This window comes from Lepisma saccharinum, chromosome 8 (genome assembly GCF_977018435.1).
Source record: "Lepisma saccharinum chromosome 8, izLepSacc3.1, whole genome shotgun sequence".
NCBI lineage: Eukaryota > Metazoa > Arthropoda > Insecta > Zygentoma > Lepismatidae > Lepisma > Lepisma saccharinum.
The window spans coordinates 35,555,259-35,580,848 of NC_139236.1; the positions used below are offsets into that span (position 1 = coordinate 35,555,259).

The following is a 25,590-nucleotide window of genomic DNA, read 5'->3' on the forward strand; positions in this document are numbered from 1 at the left end:
TTTAGTTCAAGAGTGTGATTGCCCTCTGCCGTGTAGTTCCAGCAGCTGAGCACAAGTACCAATAAGACAATCCGCTCGCTAACAAACAAACCAAAACAAAAAAACACACACACACACCACCACCATCCACTCACACACTCACTCACAGTTTGTGTTCCTGTGCATATGGTAGAGAGAGTGACACATGTGTTGTAAATAGTCATGAAGATTGAATCAATCAGAATGCAAAAAGCCATTAAAACTTCTTGACACTAGGCAACCCTTGCTTGAGACGGATACAGAGAAGAAAATGGATATTGGCCATATGGAATTGTTCACTATATAATACCCAGTTTATCATTATTCAAAATCAGAAACTGAACTACCAACAAAAGAAGCAAAATGTATTACTTTCAAATGCAAAGAATTCAAATTACTCATGAGGCTCCCAACAAATGTTACTATTCACAATAACATACTTAAAATGGCATCTAGAAGTTAAAACCATACAAATTAAATGAGCACATCATTTCTTTTTTAATTTTTAAATCTAAAAGATTTTAACTTACCTTGTCAATTCATCCACTTTCACAATAAGATCATCTTTGACTATATTTAATGCATTCCTGGAAAAAAGAAAATTCATGAGATATCAAGAAAACTAAAATTAAGAAATACGTGAAAAAAAAAATAAAGATAATGCATAAGCTATGTAACACTGAATCAATGAAAAGAAATCCTTTTCATTCTTCAAGTTATAACAATCATAACTCAATTTTTATTTCATAAAAATGCAAATTCAAAAAATCTAATAGAACTATGCAGGAAGTGATCTGTATAAAGAAAAGCATCAGTTACATGATTGACATCGACAAAATTCTGTTCAACACTTTTTCAAAAACTAAGTAACACTTAACAAAACAATTCTGGACCAATTCTGAATATATCATTTCATTTATTCTATGGGGGGAAGGGGAGATTTTTGTCTAAGTTCTTGTTTCAAGTTTCCTTCATGTGCAGATAGGTTAATTGGGATTGGACCTACAGTTTAAAGTCTGTTTCGAACTACTACGTGCCTCCACTGGATTTCGAACCCAGGGCCCCTTGATTACAAGGCAACATTGTTACTTCTACGCCAAAAGGGAGGTTCTGGGAGATTTTAGTCCTCTCATATATTTGGATTGATTGGATATTAATTGGATTAAACTGATGCCACTTACAGCAATACATAGGAATCCTGATTTTCTGGTCATTTGTATAACTACTATGATATTTCAACCCTTGAGACCATGTTGGTTACCATATAGCAAACCTACAAGATGCACAAAGATTCCTGAGAAATAACGGTATTGCCTCAGCCTTAGTATTAAGTATATATTTTCTTTTAATTCATAAGTTTTATCCTCTATCTGTGTGGTGCGTTGACAACCATTGGGCATATCCACAGAATGGCAAATGATTACATACAATGGGTAGATGTGAATATGTTAACCTTGGCTGATGAATAAGTCACAGACAATTCAGCAAAATCTATGGAGGGTGTAGATTCAACGAGAGGTGGCCGTCTTGCAGAATTTAAAAGGTTGCATGGCCCTGTGAAAAGATCTGCCATGAAATACGTATGACCCAAATCATCAGGATCAGGCTACTGAAACCTCAACAAAGGAGAGCCAGACAAATATGACATATGATCTATGACTTGAAAACACTGGTGCAATACTATAATCAGTTCATATGGGGTAATATGCACTGTATGGAATACACTCACATTGCCGTACACTATGCCACAAAGTAACATCAAATCCAGGCATTTAAGCTGAAAATGAGGAAGAATGAAACCAAGGTGCTAAATGCTGTTACAATTTTTCAAGTCATCAATACAGTGTAAAATAAAAAATTCTCATCACTTTGTAAAGCAACATGTATATGTGGGTCAGAGTTGACTAAGCTTATGCTGACCTCCGTAGTGAAGTGGTTAGAACAGCAGGCTACAATGCCAGTGGTCCCAGTTCGAATCCCAGTCTGGACATGGGTGTTCTTTGTATCTCTTCACAATTTCATCACATCACTCATCCTCATCTTCATGATTAGTCAAAAGTGGCAGAAAAGTGAAGTAAAATAAGCGAAATCAATCAATCGAATAAACTCACTTAAGAGATGAAAAGTCATATCTATTATTTAATATTCACTTACTTGGTTGCCAGAAGTTCATTGTTCTCCATGATGAGATTCTCAACTTCCTTGCCCATACCTGCAGAAAATAAATATTTACTTGAAAAAACACAAACATGAAAATTTATGACTTGAAATTTAAGCACCAGAAAACTAATCAAAATGCTAACCAATATGAATTTAGTGGAAAATTAGCACTATTTGAAACTTACACAGTTGAACTCTTTATCACAGTGCCTAAAGTAGAAGTCATAGTTAACAAAGATTAACATTATTGTAACTGACCCCAAAAGTGCTTCTATCATTTACAGATATTGTGTTCTCAAAAGGTCAATTAGAACAGTGCTGATATGGTGATAAATAGGACGTGGATAGTTATGCATTTTGCATATGCAAATGCATGTGTGAATCATATACATAAACTTCTTGCAACAACCGCTACTAAAATTGTATTTTATGTCTGTGGTTTGGGTGTATTGTCTTCCTATTTCCTTCCATCACTTCTGTTTATGCTCCACTTTAGTTTACAATACAAGGAGGAAAGACTTCTTTCATCATCCTCATGGGAAGATTCAACAACTACTCTTTTTGAGAGAGTGGACAGTCTATAAATGATCTTGAACTTGACGTAGAGTGTACTGTTTAATTAAAATGTTGACCAATAGTATCCAAGTGGCCGCGGTGGCTCAGTCGGTAACGCGTCTGACTACCATGCTAAAGGTCCCGGGTTCGATCCCCGGCCGGTTCAAATCCGGGAACTTTTCTAACGGTGGAAGCGGCCCCGGCGCCTACCCAGCGTCGAATAACATGGGTACCTGGGGGAAACCCTGGGGGGTAAAGGCGGTCAGGGGCGTGATGCTGATCACATCACCCCCACTCACGACCGGATCAAGAAAGTGTGGGGCGTTACCCCCACACCCCCTATACTATTGGTAAAAAAAAAAAAAGGTAAAGTGTTCCCCTATACGCCTTCATGGCGTGGTGCTATGCACAGGGGAACACTTTACCTTTTTTTTTTTTTTTTTACCAATAGTATCCTGTGAAGTAGAGTGAGCTTTTCCGAGTATAAAAATATTCCTGCCGAAAACGGTTGAAAATTTGAGACATCACATTACAATCAAGTGCAATCATGAGATGTAAGAAGTGCAATTTTTCTTTCAGTTATGAAGCAGCGGTGTAAAGTAAAGAGTGTGTGAAAGAATTCAGAACTGCAACTTTTGACATTTATTACATGCTAAATCGTATGAGCTGAAAGGGGAACAAATATCAGTTTCCACATAGGGTTTCTTCAGTGACTGAAAGAAAACACTTAAAAAAGATAAGGTGTGTTCTAAAGTGTATATTTATTTGCATTTTTTAGGTATTTTAAGTGCATAACTATTCGAGCCCTAGTGACAGTTTTTTCTTTCTTTTGAGAAGTAATTTTTAGTTTCAAAAGCACTTCACAACACTGAAATACAAGTGATAATTTCAGTCCTGCCTGAACTTGCCGTAGACTTCTATGACATGGCCTCTTTGTTTGACTGCAGTTTTTGTCCACTCATTTTTTTTTTATGTAATTTCCCAAAATTTCTGATGAAGACCTCTAGTAATTGAGGTTGAAATGGATAAATGAAGAACACTTAGTACACTAAGGCATGTAAAAATTATTTTGTAATTAATACCAATGAAAGTCGCACCTACCAACAAGAAAAAAATGCTTGCGCTGTGAAATCTAGGAAATAGTGAGCTTTTCAAGCAGAACACTTATGGCAAGTAAATTCCCAATGACAGTAATTTCAGAAAATAGATTTTCTTTGTACAATCTTTGTTAATTTATAAAATAATTTACAATTACTCTCTTGCTACTCAAAATAAAATTCGAAATAATCTCTGTTATACTGTACACAATTCTATAATTCTTAGAAGTAAAGAATCACAATACATAGTTACAAGTAAAGGTTCCTTCAAATTGGCTTGCACATGAGCAAATACAAGGAATATTGTCAACTATGGTACAAAATATAAGCAACATTCAAGCTTTAGTTTCACAAGGAGAGGTTACAACTTGGGAAATTGAGTTTGGGATGGGACTTTCTGTAGTGGTAGGGTACCCTCTAGGTATTTATATGGCAAGGTAGTTGTGTGCACTAGCCAAGCATTTGCGAGAAATAAAACCCTTTTAAAGTTTTGAAACTTTCCAAGCAATGGACAAGTGTCACGGTGGCATCGTGGAAGTTTTACCAGCCCAAAATTATGGGTTCGATTCCAATTCAATTGCCCCTGCATTTTTTTTTTTTTAATAACCTGAGCAACTACTTATTGCTTTTTATTTATTGCAAAAATTAGTCTTTCATTTGCTCTGCGAATTGTCGAGAAATAATTTACTTTCCATGCTTTTACAATAATTACCACTCCGGATCATGTGCAAAGAAATATAAATAAAAGCATTGATTGTGAATAGTATTCTTGTGTTTTCGTTCTTCATCACTTTCCCGAAGAAGAAAATTTATACTTTTCACTGTATATAATATATTGTTGAACATTACACATGGATAATTTAATATGCAAGTGTTTGTAAAATAATGAGAAAATTGAAGGGGACAGGCATTCCAAGTGAAAGTGCCCCTGAAACTCAATTTTTAAAATTAAATGCAATGCTGTAACTTAATCCTATCTTGTGACTGAACAATCTAAATTTGTCATTTGCATAAAAATTATACATAATTAAGTTAGAAGTTTTTTGAAGTTGTTCGTTTACTTTAACTTTTTGATTTACTTTTGTTTTGTATTGTGTCCCACCCGTGACACCAAAAAAAAAAAAAAAAACAATTAAATTCTCCTATAACTGTTACATTCCCCCCCCTCAACTCCACTAGAATTTTAAAAGGTTAATTACCTTCACTCTTTGTCTTAAATAATTTATTTTTCATCATTTGACAATTCACTGGAAATTAAAATAAATTTCTGATTGAGTGAAGAGGAAGTGTTTCATCTGTCCCACCCGTGACACAATATTGTTCACTTACAGGGTATTTTAAGGGTAGTTATGTTTGAACAACAGTGTTAAGATTCATATTTCATTGCACAGAAACCGTAAGAAAAATGTTGCTTAACTATCAGTAGAATAGTTACTTTAATGTGAAAAATGTAGGCTGGGTGGCCAACCCCTGATAATGGAATGTTTCAAGTCTATCATGTAAATATCATTTCCATAAATGAAATTGACAAACATTAAAAAGGAGTATTCTCCCTCAAAAAAATAGAATAAAATTTTATTTCAATAAATTATAAATTATTAAATAAAATAGTTGCTCTTGCTCAAGCTAATAAAAAAGTAAGGGCAATCAATCGTGAATGAAACCCAGAACCTTCGGTGCTGGAAACTGTTACACTACCACCAGGACCACTTGGAAATTGAACAATATATTCACTTCATGAGATGCACTTCGAAAGCTTTGACACTTTGAAACACTTTTTCTTGGAAATGACTGGCTAGTGCACACTAGCACATTGACATATCAATACCTGTAGTGTATCCTACCACTACACGAACTTGATTTCACAAGCCGTAGCTTCTCCTTGTTAGTATAGTAAAAATCTTGTAGCAAAGCTTTTATTTTGACTTGTAAAGAAATATGCAAAGAAAATATTCACTGTTGATGAAGGTCGGGATGGTTGATTTAAAAAACACTGACAGTATTAGGTTAAATGCAATGGGGAAGTGAAATGATGGAAAGAAAAGGACTAGGAAGTGAGAGTTAGAAGTAGAAGTTCACGGTTAGAAGTACTGTCACAGTAGGAGTGACTGAGGAAAACAACAGGATTAAATCATCAGCATGCATGCTCTCAGAATGTTGACACACACATATTAAAGACAAGTTGTACATTGAAGTTCTGATTAACATTCCAAATGCCCACTTGCCAATATGAAGGTACCCCATTCTTTGACATCTGCTGCCCCACCAACAAACATAACACTTTTTCTTTCAGTACACTTCATGGTAGACCCAAATCCAACTTAAATGAGAAATCCATCAACTATTTTCATGTAATTTACAATGGAATGAAAACTTGGAAAAAAAAAGAGATATTGATAGAAATGTTCCTTACCAAAAAAGTTGTCGTTAACTAGGGTTCAAACAGCACATCCAAGGGGAAAAGCCAAAAGAAAAAAGTCCACATGTTAGTAAGGTTAAAAGGCAAATGTGTAAACACTTAACATACACATTAGCATTGTAAAATGTACAAAGCTTTTCTTGTAAATTATTTTGAACAAATCCATATGTATAAATTGGAGAGATTATTTTATGTTCAAAAGGCAATATTTGGCAAGAAAAATGTACATTCAATTAAGTATTTGAAGCTTCTGTTTCAAATTATCTGCATACACTTAAAAAATACATGAATGATTCTGTTACAAAACTCAATATTATTTTCATTGCAAATGGCAATCAAGAATCAAGAAATCTGCAGTATTGAATTTACTCAAGGGCAATAATCAGTAATAACTATCAAGATGATCTGCATAACATATGTTATCAACTATCATTTATAAAATCAATGCTGTAATACGTTCTCCAGAATAATTGGATCAATTTTTGTGTGTATTGTTTTTATTCACTTCACTACCAATACAATAGCCTATTGCCTGTCACTACACACATAAAGTAAAGTGCTCCCATGTGCTTAGCATCACGCCATGAAGGCGTATAGGGGGTGTGGAGGTAACGCCCCACACTTTCTTGATCTGGTCGTGAGTCGGGGTGATGTGATCAGCATCATGCCCCTGACTGCCTTTACCCCCCAGGGTTTCCCCCAGGTACCCATGTCATTCGACGCTGGGTGGGTGCCGGAGCCGCTTCCAACGTTAGAAAAGTTCCCGGATTTGAACCGGCCGGGGATCAAACCCAGGACCTTGAGCATGGTAGTCAGACGCGTTACCGACTGAGCCACCGCGGTAGTGTATATATGTATATACCACATGGAAGTGTATATATTGTGATGGGTGGTTATGAATATTCACACAGAAATCAAGTTTTCCTAGCCCAAAGTTCAAGTGTAAAAATGTTATTGATTGATTGATTGATTGAGTTGGTGTTTTAAGTCCATTTTATGCACAGAAAGGCTAATCGAGACTGAACCTACAGTTTAAAGTGGGATCCAAACCACTATGCCCCCCCTTTTGGGTATCGAACCCGGGACCCCTTGATTACAAGGCGACTATGCTACAACTGCACCATCGGGGAGGCCCAAAAATGTTATTGTATACAAAACTTATCCCATGATTTTTAGAATATCTCTTGCAACAAATACCATGAAATGGATGTGTCATCAAATGCAGTGAAATTAAATTTTACCTTTTAATTTGTACAATTTGAGAATAAAACTGCATCATGGCAGTCAAACCATGATGTTCATTACAAATTAATGTGTTTGGTACGAAAGTTCAAGTATATTACTATGTGATGCCTTTCCTTACTCAGGGCCTACCTGATGGAATACTGGTAATGAAGTCACATTGAAATCAAGGGGTCCTGGATTTGATTCCCAGTGAAGGCACAATGCACAGTGGTTAGGATCTCACTTTAAACTGTAGGTCCACTCCCAATTAGCCTATGTTAGCATAAAGTGGACTTGAAACAAAACTTTGATGTTCTTATTTAATGATTCTCAGATATGGACAATAGCAAAAGAAGGTTCTGTATTCAAACAAAACCACCACAATGAAGAGCATACCTAGTCATATCATAAACACTGTCGCAACTTTGGAGACTGGCTGGATACCTTCAGGGCAAGGGGAACTGTAAGACCTGAGTCATTGTGTGGTGAGCTGGGAACGGCCAAAGGTGACGAGCAGGGCAGCCTCGAACAGTACGGACGCCAGAGGTTGTGAAAGCATGTGTGCGATGAAATTATATCAGGAGGCAGTCAGTGCTGGCTCAGGACCACAAGATGTCAAAAATGTCCATGTCTCATGTGTTACATTGTGACTTGGGACTTCAAGCTTACAAACGATGTACAGGTCATATCCTCACTGATGCTATAAAAATGTCAGAGGTTGATCAAAGCTAAACGCCTACTCATGTGGTATGCAGCAAATGGGCAAACGAACCCTCTTCACTGATGAAAAAAACTTCAATGTTGAGGAGGCATTCAATGCCCAAAATAATGGTATACGCAGGGAGTTCAAGAGAAACTGAGGACAAGGCCCCGAGGGGCCATCATCCAATGTCAGTTATGGTGTGGTGATGGGGGGGTTAGCTATGAGGGCACAACTGAGCTGAATTTCTGCGAGCAAGGCATCAAAACATCGGACAAGGTGTACCAAGAGACTGTCCTTGAGGGCGTAGTCAAGTGTCTTACGAACACCCTCTTTCGCAGTTAGGCTTGGAGTTTCCAGCAGGATTCGGCACCAGCCCATACAGCTAAGACGACCCAGCAGTGGTTCCAGACGAATGTGCCAAATTTCATATCCACTTCTGATTGACCCTCTGGTAGCCCATTTCATCTTCATGTCAATACAAGAAGTGCAGTTTTCCTTTCCTGTCCCTCATGGGAGGTATGACAAATGCAACTTGTGCACCTCCTTCCCCCCTCCCAGAAACCATGCCTCTTCCCTCCCTCATCTAGCACAAAAACCTACCTACTGGAAGTTCAGGGTCGCATGGGGAATGCGAAAGCAGGAGGGAGAAGTCACGTGGTCAACAGAACAGGTTTCTGGCAAATTTTAAAACATCATCACGGCTCGGAGAACGTATAAAGCAGGAAACTGGAGTTAGAGCAAACGTAAGATCAAGGTGAACGTCCTATTATTTAACATGGCCTTTTGACGGGGCCGGACTATGTACCACATATTTTATGGATATTACACTATTTCTAATCATATTGTGTCGTATTTCCTGCAAACCTTGTGACAGTATTTATGATATGACTAGGTATACTACATTTACAAATAACTCATTGCAGCTATTTAGGACAAATTCCTGCTGTAGCTAATTTCTCAAACTTGTAAAAAAAATCATGCAGAATCCATGTGTAATTCCCAGTGAGCAGACACTTCTAACTGAATAAATGCAAGTGTAAATTCCTACTTAAATTCTCCACGATAATAATCCTTGAATAGAATGTGAAAACTTCAAAACCAAAGCCGTCAGTAAAGGGTCATCTCATATATTCACGAATGAGGAACACTGAAATGTGATCCCCTTTTGGAATTAAACCTTTCACCTCTTCCATGCCTTATAGGAATATAATGGCAGACATCAACAGATAATTTAGTTTATGTGAATTACTGAATCTCAGTAACTACTACTAACAGGATAATGCTCACATCAAATTAGCAAATGATACTAGGCTAGTGGAGTCTGCCACAAAGGAGATGCGGATATAATTTCTGGTGGAAATTTGCCCACTAATGTTCCTGCTTAAGTGGCTCTGTAACTCACACAGTCCCTCATCCATCACTGACTATCTGGGGGGGGGGGACAATCCTGAAGGAGCAAAGGCATCCAGAGCATGGTGCTGGCTACACTCCTTTCATCATGAGTAACAGAGAATGTAACACGTACAAGCTATATTGTTGTGAATGCATGCCCAAAAAAGAGCAGGTGTAAAAATTCAAAGTCGAATTTTGCCATTTGATTTACATGAAAAAGAGTCATTAACCCATGTGTTACGTGAACGTGCTCATGGCAAAACTCAAATGATTCATTATTACAGATACAGCTGGTAATATATCTACACACTATCTGGATATCAAATATATTATTTATGAGTACTTTAGAAAGATATGTGATGTATCGGTATGTAACAGGGACCATGCTGTCTCATTTGTGAACAACGTTGCAGATACTCTGACGGAGCATGGTGCTGACTACACTCCTTTCATCATGAGTAACAGAGAATGTGGTAAGTCCTACCCCATTTTTAAGTGTTTTCATGGCATAGCAAAAAGCTTTACTTTTTGACTAAATTGTCTTCACAAATGTGTGTGTGTGTGGGTCAACACTATATAAACTGTAAGAACTAGAAATAAATTAATCATGTTGTACCACTCTCTCCCTCTGCTCATGTATGTTAATACTAAAACAGCAACGTATCAGCAAGTGTGTGACAAGATTCTTCTCAGTCTGTAAACTTCAGCTACAAATTATGCTACTTCTTTATAAAAATATCCAATAACTCACTACTTTTAATCATAATCATAATTTTTTGTTAAAAGGCCACTTGAGTATATTCAGTACTATTGGTCACATACCAATCACCAAACAAAGCTTAGAGAGTAAAGGTTGAGAATCCAAGAGTCATACCCCTAAAGAATGAATTTCCTAAGTCCTCATCACTGTCACTCTCTGCGTGGCAGACATCATCATGCAGAAAACACACATGCAAATAAAACAGGAGTGCGCAAAGGGGATATTAGAAATTAATGAAGATAAAGGTTGTAATAGCAATGGAAAATAAAAGAGCTGTATGCACTATGTCTAAGTTACAGGAAAAAATCAATAAGCACTGCCATGCGACTACAACAGTTGGGCAAAAATTAATTATAAATAGCAATACACAGCAAGTAATGTACCATTATACATGTTGTTATACTAAAATATTTGTAACTATAAACCAGTAGTACTACAAAAACGTATGCTATTTTGTAAAAAAAATTCTATTTTACATCATGAGAATAAGTAAGTATACAAATATACGCATCTAGTCAAAATTACATTCTAAAGAAAACTGAAAAGAGCTATGAAAGAACTATCATACATATACACTCAAATATTTATACATTCTAAAGCAAAGTGATAAAATATAAAATCAAGTATGGAATTGTAAGGTCATTTGGAGATTAGGCTACATTCACTATGACCATAGCACCAGAACCTGCAAGGAAATAACTCTAAATTCAAGTTGTTCTATCCAGTATATCCCCTCTTAACTAAATAATAACTAAATAAGACTATGCAATCTCAAAGGTAAAAAATGATATTTTGAATAATTGTGAATGCAATGCATGGAAAGTTATAGTGATGTGTCGAAGTTGATTTCTGATGTATAAATATCGGTTCAAGAGAAGTAGGTATATTCCAGCCTGTAAAAATCCAATATTTAAAGCATTTCTGCTATTTTCATACCTGTCGAACCTCAATAAGAAAAGACATGTTGTTCATTTTAAACGAAGTACAGTATACGCTGTAGTGCTCTTCATGAAGGAAAAACTAAGAATTGTTAATACTTTCAAATCTCTGGAATTTTGTTCCTCTTTTACGTGTATAACTGATTCAGTACCTGCGTTAATCTCTCCAAGGATAAATATAATTATAGAAATGCACATTTCTAAAACATTTGTGTTCAGAATGCTTTAAAATTAAATTACATTCCCATTAAAAAATCATTAGGGATGTGACAGATTAATCAGTACCAGTCTAACCAACCAGATCTGTGTATCAGTCTAATGATAAAGTTACTAATAATTTTACCAAACAAATATCTATGTATGTGTGTATGTATGAACAAACTAATTTTGTGATACATACATACATACTTACATAAACATAATGTAAGTACCCAAGTTTTGTAATACACAAGTCCAAATGTGGAGTTTCTTTTTCAAAACAAAAGCCACTACAGTTATCTGGTTAGATGCATTAATTAAGAAGGATAATGCTATTCATGTTCTTCATGTTATATTGGATCAGTAGAATATTGGTCATTCCCTCACTTAAAGCAAAATCAGTTATCAATAACTGCATGAAAATCTAAATACCCAGCTAATGAGGTATAATAGATATACAAAAAGAATGTGCAAAACAAACCTGTATAAATTGCAGACAAGTACTACAAATTTTAATATTGGTATTTATAAAATGCCAAGCTTTTTAAGATTTAAAGCTTTAAGATTTAAATCACATGTGGGAGGCAATGCTTTAAAAAAATGTGTTACCGATCAATGAACAGCAAAGCATGTTCTAAGAATTTTTTAAAGAAGTAGATAAAAGTGGAACCCTGATTTTACGTTCTCTGGTCTTACACTTTCCTGTATTATACATTAAATCTTAATGATCCCAATACAGCAAAATGCTATAAAATTTTCCCAGATTTTATATTTTCCTGCATTTTAAGTTATTTCACCTTGGTAACCTGAAAAATGTAAATCGAGGTTCAAAGCATTTCTTGGAAAGTACTGGAGAAAACACATTCAAGTGATTTATTCGATGAAAACAGTGATCAGGAATTAAATTTTTTGCTTTGCTTTCATCACACATTACCAAGCCATGTGACTAGGCCTGAAACAATATCGATGCCGGTCCAATGCTAAGAGTACTGATTAATCTGTCCAAACCTTAGTATTTTGTGATAAAATAGAAGAGCTGTTTTAATTTTCCAATTGTCACACAAATACATCTTTGAACATTTCAAAGAGAAACTGCTAGAATGATGTTATATGATGTAACATAGTATATACATACTAATATTCTAACAGAATGATTTCTAATTTCTACATTGTTCAAGTATAGGTACTCTAACAATATGAGACTTGGTATTGGTTAAAATTCGGATTAAGTCAATATCAATACTCTTACAGATTTCCCACTTTAAACTGTAGGTCCAGTCCCGATTAGTCTTTCTGTGCATAAAGTGGACTTGACACAACAAATCAATCAATCAAATCAAAAATCTTACAGATTCCCACCAATACAAATACTTGAACCTTGTTAATATATAAGTAGTCTATTGGGATGGTACCAAATCAATCTACAAAAGTTTTCACTTTAAAATATTCATAATTTTTGCATGAGACAATCAAAATATTAAGATCGATTATATTTAATTAGAACATCCATTTTTCCATGCAAAACAGTGGTGGAAAATTAATCAAAAGTATGCATTTGAAATAATTTCCAGTGTATCCAGATTCCACATGGGGTTTTGCAGACCATGAGACGATGGAAAAATATCAGTTATCAATGCATTAGAGGTTTCCTTTCAATTTTTCAATACTCGATCCATTTTCTGGCATTCTGTATATACCTTACATAAAGATAAACATCTGTATAATGTAACCAATAGGTATACAAGGAGTATATTTTCAGGAGGAGTGGTCCAAGGTGATTAATTCTTATGTACACATTATTTTACGTACGTCAACTGGGAAATTTCAAAAACTATAAACTCGTTAGACAAGAGGGGTCTACACTTAATAGGCCCCTCCCCCTGATAATTATGCCCATGATATAACGCATATGTAATTTTTCACTAAGAAGCACAGAGTCTAAGGATAAGAATTATCATACATTTGCAAAGAAAAATAATATTAATTTCTACTCTGCAAACTGAAAATGGGAAACACAGAAACCAAGAAATCTGATTACAAAAAATAAACCAGGGAAAAAGCACTGAAGGGCTTCAAACATTCATTGTGGGAAAACTGCAGCCCTACAACTAAATAACCACCCATGCTCTTGCAGCATTGTGTGTAGGTATGTTTGCATGTGCCTTGTGCATGCTTCACAATTCCCACCAAAAAGAACGAAGTCACCCTGAGAAAGGCTAAAAGCAAACAAAAAAATTTCATTTATAAAAAAAAATTGCTGCACATAATACAAACCAGAAGATGCATATTCGCCAGGATGAACCCAACTTCCTGTTTGATGCCAAAAAAAATTGAGATAAAATTATCAGGTTTAGTGCATTATGAACACTTTGGAACAGACGGTAAACACACTATTATTACTATTATATGAAACACATAAGATCTGTGCGATCAATATATCAAAGTCATCGTTCTTAGTGCCTATTTCAGACCTAAAGTAATGAGGTGCATAAACATAATTAGAACACATTAGGATGTGTTATAACCCTAGAAAGCTAACATACTCTGTGAGGAACGTTAAAGCTAACATTGAGCCATATAGGTATAGATATGTTTCACATCATTATACAGCTAATTTACATGACAAGATTTTGCTGGCCATGGATTGAATACAGTTCTATTTTGTGATTAACACACACGGCTTCATATCAGTGGCTGGGTCATTTTGGCAAGTAAAAGGCAAGCCTACCTGAAGGTACTACAAACAAAAAGCAGTTTAGTTGCTTGCAGCAAAGGGGAAATCAATGGTGAATTGTAAAAATGACAAAACGTTAGGTTTCTAGGATTAAACTTACTTACGACTTTAATATGCTAAATTATTTTTAAATTTACCAGAAATGTACCGCAGCCCAATTAAAATGAATTCTAAATATTTATTAAAAAAAGGTAAAGTGTTCCCCTGTGCATAGCACCACGCCATGAAGGCGTATAGGGGGTGTGGGGGTAACGCCCCACACTTTCTTGATCCGGTCGTGAGTGAGGGTGATGTGATCAGCATCACGCCCCTGACCGCCTTTACCCCCCAGGGTTTCCCCCAGGTACCCATGTTATTCGACGCTGGGTGGGCGCCGGGGCCGCTTTCAACCGTTAGAAAAGTTCCCGGATTTGAACCGGCCGGGGATCGAACCCGGGACCTTTAGCATGGTAGTCAGACGCGTTACCGACTGAGCCACCGCGGCCTTAAAAATTAAAATATATAAACAGGAGATAGTTAAAAATAAGAAATAATCATTATATTTGATCTATGGTACAATAAACATCAATTATTCTTCACTAAAGAATATTTTTCACCAAACTTGGTTCCAAATGACAATGAATGCAAAAAGAAGACCGAATTTATTCTGATTTATGCACTCATGTCTAACACTATGATTTTCTTATAAGTAATAGATTTTAAACTTCCATAAATGACAAAAGAAAATGTAACTAACAAGATATACACTGCTCTACCAAGAAGAGAAAAGCATGCTTGTGCTGTTCTTGAATTTTCAACCGCAAGCAAGTGAAGGAAGTATGGACAATGCAATCAGCTGCTTACCATAACAATCCTGCACTTGTGTTGCCAAAATGTGCAACATTCAACACAACCCCATATGACCTTCATTCAATGCCAAGTGTTTGTATCATCATAAGGGAACCGTACACAGAGAAAGAGACATAATATTTAATGTTGTTGAATTTTTCGACAATGGAGAAAGGGAGGGAAGTCTTCCTCAACTTGGTAGAGCTGTACTTTGATTTTCACTTAATCCTAAATTATCAAAAGTTTTGAGAACTACTGATCTAGATTATTATAAATTTCTCCATTTACTGAGCTCTCCTTATTTTTCCTCCTTATCAACCATACACTAACTTCAACTTTGTTAAACCACTTTCCATAGATAATTTCATAAGTGTATAAGAAAAGCCCACATCAAATATAACAATCTTAATATGACACATTGATAGGGGCATGCATATTTCGTTTTTGACGAAAAAACGAAATTTGAAAAAACACATTGTAGTGTTAATTTTTCATGTTTTTGAAAGGTGTGAGATGCTTTTTGTGACCCTATTTTGTCACGAAATAATGCGAAATGAACTGCAAAAAGCGAAATTAACTCTTAAACACGAAATTTAGGGTTTATTCACCGACGCGACACCTTCTGAGGTCTGAATTATCCTGAGAGTTATGCAATTCCCGGAAAATAGATTAATCTGCTGTTAATATTGGAGAAGCAAAAATGGACTCCTTTACACAGAAATAAACTTAATACTCTGATAACTACATAAATATGCTATTAGAAGTGAAATGTTAATTCTGTGGAATAAGTGTAGTTTTGAAATCAAATTTAGGATTATATTCACAATTTTAAAACCGAAATGTGTTTTTATATACCACTTTTCATCCAATTTTGCACCGCTATAACACCGATATTTTATTTTATTTACCGCTTTTGAACCCGAAATTGACTCAGTTTTTGTACCGAAATTTTGCTTTTTTATTTACCAAAAATATGTGCCTCTACACATTGACAATAAGTGCTAAACTAGAAATCTACACTTTACAGATAATAAAAGATTCTAACTTTTTCTTTGTTTCCTTTCACTATTACAGTTGTGTATATTACTATTCATCTCTTAAATCACGCTCTGACAATGGAAGCATGTAGGGATGGGCCGATATGAAATTTTGGCTGATACCGATAAAGTACCGATATAAAATTTACCAATACTGATAACCGATATTCTACCGATCCGATAAAAAATTAGAAATGGTCCTTGAAGAACCTGAAAGGTTCATTGACCTCCTTAATATATGTGTGCTTCAAAGTGACTGCAGTGCAAAAGGAATTGCATATTTAGACATTTACTTTTTAGAAGGTAGGGCATGGAGATTATCCATAAAAATTACAACAAAATGGCAGAATTTTAGACTAAATTATCATATATTTATCGATATATCGGATCGGTAAAATAATCGGTAATCTTACCGATAAACCAATTCACCGATATGCCTATATCGGCCGATACCGATAGAGTACCAATTAATCGGTCCCATCCATAGGAGCATGAGATCTAACCAAAACATTGCAAATTCCAATGGCTATCATATTTGTGAACCTTGGTTTCAATACAAAGGACCACTGCACTGACAAAAGATTTCAATCTCACACAGTAATCGCTTACACTTACCTGTGATGTCAGCACCCTCGTCCATTTCCCCAAGAGCTTCAGCATCTTGGAAACTCAGTTCCTGGTAAAGAGTGTTTCCACTTCTCTGCTCCCTATGCATAGACAGCAAAATTCAATTAGTATATTATAAGATGCATTCCAACATCATTGTCAAGCCGTGTGAAATAAATTTCAAAATACTCAGTTATTTTTTAAAACAAGATGAAGAAAAATTTAGATTCTTCATGAAATGTTAATTATCTTTTATTGGATAATACATTTGTTATCAGTATCTGTAATTTCATATCATTATAGGTTTAAGTAAAATCTCATATTTGCGCATCCATAATGTTTTACAGTGCAGGATCACAACTTACCGTTTTGTCCTGCTCTTGCCTTGTGGACCAACTGTTGTGACTGTAGTTTCCTCAATGTCTTCAAGCTCTGTGATTGGTTCCGTCATGCTGTGTGCATCTGGACTCAATCCATCCACCCAGCCACCTCCTAAAATTTGCAGTGTTGAATTAAAATAATTTTATCTTGCTGATAGAAAACTGTCTATAACTTTTTTATGTGTATGCATACACAAGTAATTCTGAAATCAGAACATGGCATACTTGCTGGAGCATTAATATAAACACCCGATGATGTTCCAAATGATTGAAATATTACATCCATACCACAAACAACAGAATTGCTCAAATTTCTACTCAAGTAAGCTTATGAATCAAAACATTTACTACAGAAACACTGCTATCAACCAAAAATAGCTTGCTCAATTTATACACAAATTAATATACACCTACAAATCTGTTTGGTGAGTTTACTTGCTGGTCGAAGATATGAATACATTTCTGGTGTGAAGTAAACTTGTACACTAAAATTTCAACGTCGTGGTTCTATGAACAAAATGTTCGAGATGCATGTAATAGTATTTAAAAATAACACTCACAAAAATAGGAAGTGGAAAACAGAACCCTGATAAAATAAAGCTTGAATATAAGATTCATTGCAAGATAGTTGACCAGTAACTCCATTTCTATGCACTTGTGCATTAATTGATAGTGTTGGTTTACTCAAATGTTATCAATGAAAATGTCACATATAAGAAAAACTACAATATTCGATACTTTAAAGAACTTATGTTATAAATCACACATAAGCTCATACTAAAAGAAAAGTGCTCCCCTGTGCTTTGCATCACACCATGTAGGTGTACACTAACAAAGCATTAAGTCACTACTTATATAAGGTTAACAAGTCATTTACTAATACTGACAAATTGGACCCGTTGTCTGGTCCTTCCTCAGGGGTGTCCAAAAACAACATTAAAGGATAAAATTGGAATGAAAAGTGGTGAAAAATATATTAAAATGTGGGACTAAAAACTGAAGGTGTATTTTTTTAAAAAAAATCCCAAGTCATTTATCCTTTTAACCACTTTTCAATCTATTTTTCTCCTTTAGATTTTTGGACACCCCTGTCGATCTGGCAACAGGTTGGAAACATTGGAATTAGTAAAGGACTTGTAAATCACATGTAAGTAGTGACTTATGCTTTGTTTAATATTTGCAAGCTGTGGATAATCAAACTTTTAATGAATGAGTGGCTTATATAATTGAAAACTAAATAAAAGCATACATTGATGCCATAAATAGCACGTGGCTCTTGTTCATGTAGTAGTACCTACTTTAATGCTGCTAAAAGGTACTCCATTTCTGAAAGTGTTAAATCCAGAGCATGTACAGTACAAAAACTTCACATCACAAAAGGAATCTCCTAGCTTTGGTGTGTACAAAGCAAAAGTTATGCAAAGATTAGCAGGAGTAAGGAATTGATTCTTGCCACACTACATGACGCTAGGCAATTTGCTGTACACTGGCGAACTTTAAAAAAAGATCTCCCTCATCTTAGTTAGATTGGAAGGTAGTTGGAAACACTTCATTACTTCTGTATTGGATAAGAAAGTGGGGGAAGGCAGTTGCAGACAAGGCCATCACTACCTTATGCGCACGTAAACTTGTTTGAGGAAAGCTTTCTGTTGGAGTCTTATCAGGCATGATCTGATCAGTTTGTGGAAGATTTTTGTGTTCCTACCCCCTCTCTGTGTATGTGTGTGTGTGTGCGTGCACGCGCGCACGCCGACACCCGTTTCTTTTTAAGTTTGGCGTATTTTTATTGCATCGACTAATTGCTGTTATGGCTGGGAATGAACCAGGTTAGCAATGGGCAAATAAAAAAGTATAAAAAATATCAAAATTCCTGGCATGAGTAGTTAGTAGTAGTAAAGGTTAGGTAAAGTTCCTCGTGCGTATAGCAACGTGCCATGAAGACACATTTAGGGGGTGTGGTAGTAGGGCACCGCATATTCTCGAGCTCGGCCATTTTGGAGGTGATACGATCAGCACCATGCTCCAGCTGCCTTTTTTCCGCCAGGGTTGTAGTAGAAATGAGAAAATAGAAATGTTTTGCATTCTGCGTATGTGACAGTATTCTTTGGATATTGTCCCTGAAATATCTGTTAACATCCTAACCCGCAGTTTTTTTCAGGATAAACTAGTTGAAGGCCACGAGTGGTTCCTGAGAAGTAATGAACATATCACAGAATGCGCACTAGTTTAGCTCACGTTTCTTGGGGGGAGGAGGGGAGAATGATATACAAATTTATTCTACGAACGCTTACGTCATTGTGACAATGGAGTATATTTTGCAGACTAACGAGGATCTGGCGTCTAGACACAAGGCCAGTATAATGGGCTGTGAAGTTCGGGCTGTGTCCTACGTTTGTGATTGGATTTCACAAATTTCGTCTTAACGCACCTTTCATCCTTATCTATGTGATTACTCAAAAGTGGAAGAAAAGCGAAGTAAAATAAATAAATCAATTGGTCATTGTGTCCCTGCGTTTTTCAATATTTCTTCCTGATCGAAAATTAATATTTCACCGATGTAATGTATCACTATAGTCATATGAATTATTATTTTCCGTCATCATAGTGTTCTTAATCATTCCTTCAAGCATAGACTTTAACGCTGTTGTCCTTAGTGTGGAAGTTTTTATGTAGGCAAAAAAATGGTTAAGAGTAAATCCCAATTTGTTGTTAGAAATGTAAAATATTCTAACTCTCACGTGACGCATATTAACTGTTCTTAGTTCGCTGTCAAGGAACGATTTCTCCTAACTAAAAAGGATTCCGGCCGTGTTAGAGTGGTTAACACATCTTGCTTAATCACCGCCTTGGCATTGTGTTCGTTCGGTGTTCATTGTGAGTGTCCCTTCATCAATTTCATCATTTCATCGCTCATCCTCATCGTCGCGTTTAGCCAAATGTGGCAGAAAAGCAAAGTAAAATAAACCAAATCAAACATAAATAAGAATCTGAAGGGAAAAATATTCCATTACCAAAAATAAAATATATAAATATACAGTAATTACTTTGTTGACACTGCAGCAGTTTTTTTTTGGCAGTGTGTAGCTGTCTTAGGGTTGTATGTAAGAATTAGCCGACCTCAAAATATACGAAGAGTGAACGATTAATGGAAATGGGGATGCACATTTCTATTACTTTAGTAAGCGTTCAGTCGTAAATCCTATGGACACAGTGTGATTTTCGTGCAAGGCGGGGGTTCCTGGGACATCAACTAGGTCGACGTTTACTTATAACGTTACGAGGGTATGGATTTCTCTCAACAAGTGCAACGAATGTTTATGGTCATGGAAATTATTTATACAATTTGTTTGAGCAACGTCGTTTTCTACCTCTTGAAATTAATGGTAACTGGAGATGAAAAGACACACGTGGCAGATTGTAACGTGCTTTGAAGATAGAGGTATTAAGTTCGAACCATGATTAAGGCATTATCAATTGGTCAATCATTCTCATCGCCACGAATTAACCAAGAGGCAAAAAGGCAACGTAATATATCCTAAATAGAAAAAAATACAGAAAAGGGGCAAGGAAATGCACATATCGTGCTGAGTCGAGGTTGTGTGTTGCAAGACGGAAATGTGTAACAATTATCGCAAGAGCAAGTTCAATTATATTAGGGCAGAACCATATATCACACAATACAGGTGAAATTGTAGTAGGTTGACGTGAACTGTTAATCTGCCTAAACTCTTAAAATACTCTAATATCAGGTTTTTTGTTCCACTTATTATTTCAATTTTGAGGGTCTTCATGACCGAGTGCTTTGCATACTGCTCTATGAAACTGGAGACCCTATGTTCGATTGATTGATTTGCTTTATTTTACTTCGCTTCTTGTGCCACTTTTGGCTAAGTTACAAATATGGAGGAGGCCTCCCCGATGGCACAGTGGTAGCATCGTCGCCTTGTGAACAAGGGTTCCCGGGTTCATTACCCAGTGGAGGCACATAGTGGTTCGGATCTCACTTTAAACTGTGGGTCCAGTCCCGATTAGCCTTACTGTGCATAAAGTGGACTTCAAACACAAACTCAATCAAATATGGGGATTAGTGACGATATGATGAAATTGATGAATCGACACTCACAAATCCATGCCCAGGCCAGGATTCGAATGCGGGACGCCTGGCGTCGTAGCGTGACGTAATAACCACTCTGCCACTGGGGCCGGAATCTATTTTCGAAGCGTGGGTAATATTTAAGAGCTTTTTGTGTTCCTTCATTTTTTCTGGTCACTCCAACATTCGTCCTTATCGTTGAAAGTAAACAAGAGGAATATAATATGGTCGTAAAAATAGCAAAGTTACCACATATGCCTGTCACGTGCCGAAAGAAATGACCTTCCGACCTTCTTTGTTCGTTTTCTTTTTATATTTGTTTTAGAGCTAATGACAAAAGAGAGAAAAGAAACGAAAAAATGAACAACCTATTTTCATTCATGAAGGAAATAAATCGCCAGCTCAGAACCTGATTTCTTGAAAGCTCAAAATGGACAACAAATATTTCTTACCAGGCCGAATGACCACAGAAAGAAACTCTGTGCTAATTCCTTGATGACTCATGGTTAACATTGCTCTTCTGTGTGGTGTTCACGACTTACAACTCTGCAGCTCTTCCTTATCTTGCATAGAGTTTCGGCATTGACGCTGGAGTGTTTCAAACTCAATATCGGTTTTTGTTTGTTGCTTCCAATCTAACTGAGAGGAGGGAGATCTTTTTTTAAAGTTCGCCAGTGTACATGCATCAATATAGTCCAAGAAACACCTACATTACAGGGAATGACAAATATAACTGTATTAAATTGACTGCACTAAGCTTATGAATGCTAATATCATCGACAAAAGTGAACATACAATTTAAACAAAATACGTAAGTAATTCATAGAATCTACTATTGAGCATTGCTATACTTGAAAACAACTGAATGGGAGGAGAGACATATCCTTGCTATCAATTTACTTGCATCTTTATCTGTAAAACATGCTTTGATAATTGCACAGCATACCAGCAGACAAGCTTGCCTCATAAACTAAATACATACAATGCAACCAATCAGTTACTTAAAGATAGTGTTAAGAATAACACAGGTTTTTAATTCTTACATACCAGAGGGCAAAGAGGGAGTGGCTAAAAACATGCTAAAGAACTACAGCATACATAAAAGTTTGTCAAAATCTGGCTTTCATATTACATAAGTGTCTTAAGTATTTGTATTCTGCTCCCACATTTCAGTAATTTTTTTGGCATTGTTAAGGCAGTTATTCCCAAACATTTTTGACTGATGACACACTGTGTACATGAATGTCAATGCTGCACTCGTATTTAGATTTTGAACTATGGGGGACAAGCTGTGATACAAGCTGTCTCAAAATACAATGTATGGTATCAACGCTTCCATTGTAAATACAAAATAATACAGCCTTTCTGAATGGAATAAATAAAATTAATATTTAATACGTAAAAATTTGTGATGCATCTAGTTGGGAATTGCTGGATTAAGAAATAAATCTTATTACTTATTACGGAAAAATGAATAGTAAGTGTATCAGAGTTAATTACCTATCTCCGCGTAACCGCCAAACTGATATCTTTAGATGCAATACTGAAATTAGTTTGAAACATTTGCAATTTTACATTACATTTTAAACTGGTGTCTGAATCTGCAAATTCGAGCACTCTATTATAACTGAAATTTCAGTCTCTTATACCTACAGAAAGTCTGCAGAATTCACAACCCTCAATGCAGGAACACATGAGCTAACTTTAAGACCCACTTTGAAAGAGTTTTGTTACGAGTTGTGCATCTTTTAAACCTACTTTCCTTTTTGCAAATAGATTCATCAATAGGTGCATCTTGCATACATGAACAGAATATACAAAGAATTAATGCTTGAAAACTGGAACTAAGAAATGCAACACAATTTTAGCTATCAATGAGACTACATCCTATTATCACTTAACTGGCATACATACATCTTGCTGGTCTTGAATATTTAATACAAGTAGTTGTATTTACGGTGGGATAAACTCGGGAAAGTACGAGCCCCCCTCAAGCAGCTTTGCTACACTTAAAACTTGCTCAACATGCCCATATGAGCTTTTTGAGCAAGTGTGGAGCTCTTATAATTCAAGATTTTTGTAAAAAATGCCCTCGGAAATTTTTCAGAAAGTACGAGCTCTTCAGATTGATTTGGGCATACTTACAAAAGTTGCATCAGCCAGATTTTTGTTCATAAATTTGTCAATTTTTGACCACCCCAGAAATTAAGTTTATAGTATGTTTTTCTGTCAAAATCCCAGGAATCTTGAATTGATATCTATTGGGTTCTGAGACCCAGTGGAGTGTGGTGCATTGCCTTGTAATCAAAAGGTTCGGGTTTGAGTCCTCATAAAATCTGATGGCAAAATGTTAATATTGTAGTTTTGTAAACAAGGGGCTTTGGGTTCTAGTCCTGATAGATGTGGCATTCCATATGTAAGATTTTGCTCTGTTGATAGCTCCCAGATCTTAAATTTGGTATAACAGAGCAAAATTATTCTCTATTAAGAATCGCCAGAGTTTTGTTAACTGGGAGCTCAACAATACGGGGCAAAACTGCATAATCAATACAATAGAATGGAGGTCAGGTAAACATTGCATGTTCTTTCCAATCTTTTGATCAGTCCCATGTTTCAGCCAACAATTAAATATGCATGGCCGGGAGTTGTATGTCAACAGATATAATCTACACTGCGTCTTTTCAGAGAGTTATTTATTATTAAAGAGTAATTGCCTTCTTTCTGTATGCCTGAGTGATTATATCTGTTGATATTACCTCTATTGTGTCTTTTCCGAGGGAAATTACATGTCATTTGTCATGGAACTCAAAGAGAAATTCTTATCTATACTATGCCTTTTTCAGGGACCATCCATCATATTGAGGAAATTCCTGGATATTGTCATTGCAAACTGAATTGCATTTAGGCTTGGTCTTGTTGTACATAAGTCTGTAACTTATAGAATAATCATTGCAATATTTCTGTATTTCAACTTTTGGCAAATGTATTGTATTTTGGGTAGGTATCTGCTACGAACAGAGGTGGTATAAAATGGGTAGGTAACTGACGGTAAAGTATTGTTTTATATCCAAAGGGTTTCTGTGCTTGAATTGTGCTTCTAGAACTGCTCTGTGACCCGCTCATTTCTCACATCATAAACATATGATTTTTCTCCTATGAGAATAACGCTACAAATGGTGTCTTCAGGTAATGCCTCGTGGAATTCACAGATAATTTTAATGTTTGTCCTGTCATTAACCACAACCTGTTTTCTTTTTGAGGTGTTAATTACAAACATGGGTCTCTGTGTCTTGAATTCATCTGGTGAATAGTACATATCAGTACTGCCAGTAGTGACTCTTTTGAAGGAAGAAAAAGCTTCATATAATTTGAGAAAATCATCCTTGGAAATGTCTAAATTGTAATTTTCTCTAGGAAAAACCTCATTTCTGCCATTTTTAAGATATATGTTCTTGATGTTGCAGTTATCAAATCTACTTGAATTTTTTTCCTGATTATTGTGTCTCCCAGTCTGAAACAGTACCACTACAAAATCGGGCATGTCAAATTGAATACTTGAGAATGAATTTGTGGCATCAAATTCATAATAAGTACCAGATGCAGGCTTCTGTACGCATTGATATGTATAAAATTGCAGAGGAATCTGTGGATTTTTTACTATATCTGCTTTGTGTTTAAGAGCGTAACTGGCCTCATATTCAACAACTGGGATTCTTAACTCCATAGTCTGAATTATGCATTTTCCTGCATCAGGTAAGGTATTAGGCAGAGCTTCTCCTGTAGGGTTTAATGTGCTGTACCTCATCAATGCATTATTATCATTTGCAGCTCTTCTAAATGTAATTCTTAACCCGCCTTTCCACATAATTTCTTTGTAATCCGAGAAGAATCCTGGCAACAGGCGCATCGGGAACAGCACTGTGTGGCTCTTGGTTAATATCTTATCACCAGCCTCAAATCCCCCGATTTGGTAGTATGAAGCCTCGGTTTTGGATAATTTTAGTGTGGCCAAAGCCGTGGAGGTAATGCCGGGATAATCCACTCTGTTTATAACAACGCCATGTTTTCTGATCTCAATTTCAGAGAACAGATGCGGCACAAAATTGTCTACAAGTCTTATATTTGAATTTGCCGGATAATCTGTACCATCGAGCTTTACAACATCAAATTTGATGTATAGATCTGCTCTGTGGGGGTGTATAAATCCATCCCCTACATCAAGATCAACCTCAATCTCTGTGTTGGGTTGATTTAAATTTGCAAATGTCCTCCTGTTTGGGGGGAATGATTGTAGCTCATAACTCTCAATATTTTCCATTGTATGTATTTTTATTTAAATGTTAATCTCTATGATAGCAGTTGTTGTGGATCCAGCAAAATCAACTAATTCTTCTTTTTCATTAGTGACCATCAATTCAATATAATCTATTCTATTATGGCACACAGGA

At 36.0% G+C, this 25,590-nt stretch overlaps 1 protein-coding gene across 14 annotated transcripts in view; it reads right to left on the bottom strand.

Moving 5' to 3' along the window:
- Positions 1-25,590, bottom strand: part of syd (JNK-interacting protein syd) — a 137,023-nt gene that overhangs the window by 76,945 nt on the left and 34,488 nt on the right. For 8 of the 14 annotated variants that reach the window (XM_083126481.1, XM_083126488.1, XM_083126490.1 and 5 more), the window contains exons 6-11: positions 17,035-17,161; positions 16,679-16,770; positions 10,443-10,484; positions 6,244-6,261; positions 2,173-2,230; positions 549-605 (exon numbers count right to left, since the gene is read on the bottom strand). In XM_083126481.1, the coding sequence (XP_082982607.1) occupies positions 549-605; positions 2,173-2,230; positions 6,244-6,261; positions 10,443-10,484; positions 16,679-16,770; positions 17,035-17,161 (394 nt within the window). Of the gene's footprint in view, positions 1-548; positions 606-2,172; positions 2,231-6,243; positions 6,262-10,442; positions 10,485-13,738; positions 13,775-16,678; positions 16,771-17,034; positions 17,162-25,590 lie in introns of all 14 variants that reach the window. The other 6 variants (XM_083126486.1, XM_083126483.1, XM_083126494.1 and 3 more) reach the window with 3 other exon arrangements.